This window comes from Chanodichthys erythropterus, chromosome 19 (assembly GCF_024489055.1).
Source record: "Chanodichthys erythropterus isolate Z2021 chromosome 19, ASM2448905v1, whole genome shotgun sequence".
Classification (NCBI taxonomy): domain Eukaryota; kingdom Metazoa; phylum Chordata; class Actinopteri; order Cypriniformes; family Xenocyprididae; genus Chanodichthys; species Chanodichthys erythropterus.
In genome coordinates, this window is record NC_090239.1 from 26,269,946 (window position 1) to 26,276,716 (window position 6,771).

At 35.6% G+C, this 6,771-nt stretch overlaps 1 protein-coding gene across 1 annotated transcript; it reads right to left on the reverse strand.

Moving 5' to 3' along the window:
- Positions 1 to 968: 968 nt before the first annotated feature.
- Positions 969 to 1,778, reverse strand: LOC137007543 (zinc finger protein 214-like). Its single transcript, XM_067369082.1, has one exon. It carries the CDS (start codon positions 1,776 to 1,778, stop codon positions 969 to 971), a length of 810 nt encoding a protein of 269 aa, XP_067225183.1.
- Between the last annotated feature and the right edge of the window lie 4,993 nt (positions 1,779 to 6,771).

Here is a 6,771-nt window from a genome sequence, read left to right on the forward strand (position 1 = left end):
CAGCTGTGGAATCCAACCATTCAACCATCCGAGGTAACGTAGTTAGCCTGCTTTATTGAGTATTTCCATTTTATGTAACTTTACACATTTATTAATAGTAAATTAATAATTAATAAATTTAAGATCAGCGTCGCGTCTCTGACAACTCACAGGTATCGCACACCGGCCGCGCACATTATATACGCGCGAGCTCAATTTTGACTCGACTCCTGATAGAAAAGCTGCACAATGGGAGTGTTTTACGTCAACAGGGAAACGTTACATGCCTATGCTTTAATATTTCGCACTGAGGTTAGTGTACATGGAAAAATGGCACAACAAAGCAAAAGGAAAGAAAATGCTACGTTTATTATACATTTTTAGACTTTATTCAAGCTGTTAAACTAAGAATGTGAAACTAATGTATCTTGCAGCACAGGGTGAAGTCAGTATGTACATTAACGACGATTTGAGAGAAATATAATATACATTTAATGTAAAACAATGTACATGGCACTCTGTGGCGCTGCAGGATTTTAAACAACTTCCTGAGTCGTTGCTGGGCGCCGCGGACAGGCGCCGAATGTCGCCACCGGTGTGCGTACTCTCATAGAAAACAATGCGTTCGAATTTTAAAGACGAGCTACGCGTCCGGTGTGCGACCCCCTTAAGGCACAAGTAAGAAGTAACAGGTTCACACAGTCACAGAGTAGGATTCAGTCAACAAATTACAACAAAATATAAATTACCAAAGAAAGGAACACACACACTGCATGACTCTCAATGAACTACACCAGATAGCTTTTAAACAGGCAGTGTGGCAGTGATTGGATGAGGCCACATCTCCTTGATGATGATTGGGAGGTGACAGTGGCCCTCCAGGACCGAGTTTGCCCATCCCTGGTCTATAGTGATGTGGTTTCTCCACTGCATGGATCTTCATGTGTATCTTCAGGCGGTTTTTAAAAGAGAAACTCTTTCCACACTGATCACACGTGTGCCGCTTCTCTGTTGTGGATCTTCTCATGTGTTTTCAGAGATGATGACTGACTGAATCTCTTATTACACTGTGAACACTTGTAAGGTTTTTCTCCACTGTGGATCCGCTCGTGTGGTTTCAGATGTGATGAATCACTGAATCTTTTGTCACAGTGTGAACACTTGTAAGGTTTTTCTCCAGTGTGGATCCTCTCATGTTTTTTCAGATGTTCTGACTGACTGAATCTCTTGTCACAGTGTGAACACTTGTGAGGTTTTTCTCCAGTGTGAATTCTCTGGTGTACTTTTAATTGGTTTGCTGTAGTAAAAGTCTTCTCACACTCACAGCACACATACTCTCTCACACCAGTGTGTATTTTCTCGTGTTGATATAAATATGGCAGCTGAGAAAAACTTTTTCCACACATAGAACATGAATATGGCTTCTCTTTTGTATGAATTTTCAGATGTGTCTTCAGGTTTGATGCCCAGCGAAACGTTTTGCCGCATTCATTACATTTGAACAGCTTCTCTCCGGTATGAACTGCACTATGAATCTCAAGACTTTGTTTTGATGTAAAACTCTTCCCACATTGATCACATGTGAACGGCTTCTCTCCTGTATGAACTCTCATGTGAATCTCAAGATATTGTTTGGTTGAGAAACTCTTTCCACACTGAGTGCAGGTTGTAGATTTCTTGTCTCTTTTCTTTAGAAATGTCTTTTTAGTCTTTGAGCGACTCAAAGATTTTTCTCCAGGTTTGTCATGACGATCCTCCTCCACTTCACTCAGTTGTTCATTCTCCTCCTTCACTTCCATCAGCTCTGAAATCACAACCAAAAAAGTTAATTTTCAGTATATTAAAGTAATTCAAAATGAGGATTATGAAGTGAAAGAAAATAAAAATGAACCTTCATGTACTGAAGTAGATGACTGCTATGAAATATTCTGATCACTTTGATGCCCTTTTATATATTTATTATATGTCCCTGAAACAATTATTATATTTAAAACATTATAGACAAATCACCATGTTTCTGTAGTGAGAACTATTAAATATGTTCATGAATGACACAATTATTGCCATATCTTGACACCAACTTTTAGATTGATATTTAATTATTAAGGGTTGGTCACACTTTTCTTTCACAGACTTCCACACATGTGAATGTGGGACACTGAAAACAAACTCAAGTGAATTTTGACCCTCAACCCTGTTATGAATTTTCCTCATCTTAAAACTGTGATGCCCAGGAAGTGACATCATCTGGGCTCTTTCTACAGCATGATGGCAGGACAAGAAAATAATCTCAATCCATCGTCTGTTTAACTTTGAATAACTTCTACATTTTATGAAAAATACAACTTTACATTAGCTTTTGCTTAAAGGTGGTAAAGAGGATCTTTTCGTCGACTGAGTTTTTGAAATGAGTGCATGCATAAGAACAACCCCCCTCCTTCACAGCTCATTTCGAGTGAACGCCTCCCAAAACGACTACGACTATTAACGACTAGCTAAAACATTCTAAGACTATGCTCAACATACAGCGATTGTTTCCTGCTCCTTTGTCTACAATACAAAGTCAATGGAGACGGTTTGATTGTTTTCCCCCCCGGTGGGCGTGGTCTTCAGATTATGACACGTGTCGCTCTGTCTCTATCGATCGAGTCCAGACCGAACTTCCCGTCCAAAAAATGTTGTGGGCGGGGTTCGGGCTGGCACCCAGGCTAAACTGGACCAGTATCCATCACATCTTACGCACCCAAAATCGATGAATTTCACTGCCAAATCAGAAGCGCAATAGAACAGCTTTTTAAATTAAGTCACCAGTAAATTGTATGGCTCCTACAGTAAATGTATTGTCTTATATATGTTTTATTTTACCAGCTGTGGAATCCAACCGTTCAACCATCCGAGGTAACGTAGTTAGCCTGCTTTATTGAGTATTTCCATTTTATGCAACTTTACACATTTATTAATAGTAAATTAATAATTAATACATTTATAGCATATTTGTGAAGCAGATTTATATACTTTCTTACTTACTTATATACTTTCACATGGAATTTGAACACCGACTGTAATCACAGACTGAACGCAACTGGCTCTGACTGGACATAAGCGCACACACTTAGTGGATTCATTATGTCGGACTCACCGCAGGTAACTCATAATCTGCAGTTGTTACTCCTTTCTCCTGACCAAAACATTGCATGCGGCGACTGTGGAGTGTGGAAAGTTACTGGAGTGTGCAGTTGCGCGTCTCTCACAAGGAACATCATGGCAGTGATTGACAAGCCAATTGTTTATGCGATGATCGCGTAAACGATTGGCTGATGTTTTTAAGGCCCTACCTCATGCACAGATTCCTTTCAGTGCACCTAATAAATAGTCTTTTATCAGTTAGTAAAGACAGTTTCAAGTAATATTGCAAAAATGTATAAAACAAAACATCCTCTGTACCACTTTTAAGTCAAGCTTAAAACCCTGTCAGCCATTCTGGACAGTGAATTTACTTGATACAGTTTGGTGTTTACTGATATTACTGTTTTTTTATTTTAATACATGTCTAAAATCTTGATTACATTGTTGGAAATTTTGAACCAGATATAAAATAAATGTAAAATAATCTGTATTCTGACCTAATGTTGACAATCAATTTGAACATTTTTCAAATCTCACTTTACTGACCATTTGTTGAATATTAGATTAACTGCATATCTAAATGTGTAGCTGAATCTTTCCAACATGAATGTTGTTCAGCATCATGAATGAATGAAGAATAAACACCAACCTCTTTGTTCTTCAGTGTGTTTCATTCTGCAGGGTTCTGGATCACTCATGTTCTCACTGTCCTCTTTAATAAACTCAGTCTTTACTGGTTTCAGCTCTTCCTGATGCTCCTTTAATGGGAATATCCCAGCATTTATTGATGCATTCCAGTGGGAGGGGCTTCACTGATGATGTGAGTGATGTGGGAGGAGCTTCACTGATGATGAATCCCAGTGTGGGAGGAGCTGATCTGCCAAAATAAAAAAATATGGGGTTTGTTTTATATCTAAATGATAACAGAATATAATGTAATAAAATGATTCCAAATATGGATAATGGTAAGAAAAACAGTTAAAAGCACAAAGACAAAAATAATTGTACATATATGTAGTCAACAAATCCCCTCAGTCTGTTGACAGCAATGAAATGAGCTTTAAGTGTCAATTTACAGCAGATCTGAAGACATCAGCATAATAAATGAGGTGAAAACAGGAACTATTGACATGAAATAAAGAGTGTTTTCAGCAGTTTCTCTGGTAATATAGATGATCCTCAGACTATCAACACCCATTCAACAAGACATTCACATCATCTCACTTTATTCTGAGTATTTGCTGTTATTGGAGTACTTATTGGAGTCAGGATATGTGAGAACATATAAAGTGCTCTACTGAAAGACAATACTGTTATTTCTCACAACATGACGTGGATAAAACACAAATAACACAAAAACAAACACTAATGACACTCATCTTCATCAACCACTGCTGCTTAATAACTGTGAAACATGGATTGATTTTATGATAAGATTCATTGTAATAAAGTAATTAGAGATTTAACATGTAACAGTTTTATGTGCAGAAACTGAAAACTCTCCTCGTCTCAGACTCACAAATCCTGCTGGAAAGATCTCACTTAGAGAAAAAACTGAGATTTTAGATTTCTACTTAAACTATTTGCAATTTCTTTAAAGCTTTCATTCACTGTATGGACATCATTGCATAAGGAACTACTTTGTCACATGTTTTTTTTTTATTAATCTGGTCATTTATCTAAAACTATTATAAATGTTTTGTTTTTAATTTAGTATGATGTTGTTATTAAACAGTGTTTTGCGCGTTTTGAGCAAATCAATCGAGTGAATCAATGATTTAGTGGTGCACTCATAAAGAGAGCCATTTACTTCATTCCTGAATGAATCAGGCGTTTGAACGAATCGAATGAATGGAAAGGACTCAGTAACTTACTCATTTAGACATTTACTGCCACCTACTGGCAGTTTTAAATTCTTTTTTAAGTATAACTTAAATAAATAAATCACATTTCTATAATAATAATTAATAATTATCATTTACTCATCCTCATGTTGAATCAAATAAAATATGTAAAGCTACTTTTTGTAATGTTTCGGGGTAATTTCTGGGTCAAATTTGACATGCAATTAAATTGCAATTAATTCGATTAATTAATCACCACATTGTGCAATTAATCAGATTAATTTATCTAAAACTAAATGTTTTGTTTTTATTTGGTGAAATGTTTAGCAGCAGTGGTTGTTGAAGATGAGTTCCATTAGTGTTTGTTTTTGCGTTATTAGTGTCACATTGTGAGAAATAACAGTATTGTCTTTAATTAAAGCAGTTTATAGGATTTTCTCATACATTGTGACTCCAAAAAATAATTTCTAACAGCAAACACTCAGAATAAAGTGAGATAATCTGCTAATGTCTTGAATGTCTTGTTGAATGGGTGTTGATAGTCTGAGGATCATCTATATTACCAGAGAAACTGCTGAAAACACTCTTTATTTCATGTCAATAGTTCCTGTTTTCACCTCATTTATTATGCTGATGTCTTCAGATCTGCTGTAAATTGACACTTAAAGCTCATTTCATTGCTGTCAACAGACTGAGGGGATTTGTGGACCTCAAATATGAACAATTATTTTTGTCTTTATGCTTTTAACTGTTGTTCTTACAGTTCTTTACTACTTTTCTAGATATCTGTCAATATTTTAATGGAGAAACAGAATAAAGTTCTGAATTAGCATCAGTTGCTTTACGATAGACTGATATCAATTCTTAATGCATTTAGTTTATGGGTGAAATACAAAAAGGGTTAATATAGCACAAAAAAATAATTAATTAAAAAAGGAAGAAAGAAAAATAAATAAAACTTTTCAGGCATATTTAGGAGAATCAGTTGATGACATTCAAACACTGTATTGAATGATCACAGTGAAGCCCAAAATACTAATTGTCATTTACTTTAATTGTCATTTTAAATCTTTAGACTTTATACCACAATCCTTCAAACCACCAGTTTTCACCAATTTGTCAGCAAGAAGTTCTTATATAATGAAATCATTTATAATTTATAATGGTATGATCTCTTATTCTTATATATACTCTATTAAAAACAGGTCAAAATAACTGATTCAACATTTAATTAATTGAATGATTAAATGATTAAATATATCTGTTAGACTAAATGATAATGGGACATTAAAACATTTTGTTTTCAAAAAAGTAATTTGAAACATTAAAACAGACACATTTCACCTGATGGGTTTTCTATGTAAGATCACTTTTGTAAATTTCATTTGATGCAGACACTACAGTTTGATATCTGGACTTTAACCCTATAAAAACAAACACAGTAACTGATTTATTTTTGATTTGGGCAGATCATCTCCTCCAACCAATCTGCAGTTCAGTCAACAAAGCCCCGCCCACTGCAATTCACAGCTCCTCCCACAGCAGTCACATCATCAGTAAAGCTCCTCCCACAGCAGTTGATCAATAAATGCTGGAATATTCCCATCAGACGAGCACTGAAGCATCAGGAAGAGCTGAAAACTGCAAAGAACATGAGTGATCCAGAACCCTGCAGAATGAAACACACTGAAGATACTGAAGAACAAAGAGGTTGGTGTTTATTCTTCATTCATTCATGATGCTGAACAACATTCATGTCGGAAACATTCAAGCACTTCTGCACATTTAGAGAAACAGTTAAACTACGAAATTAAACAATGTT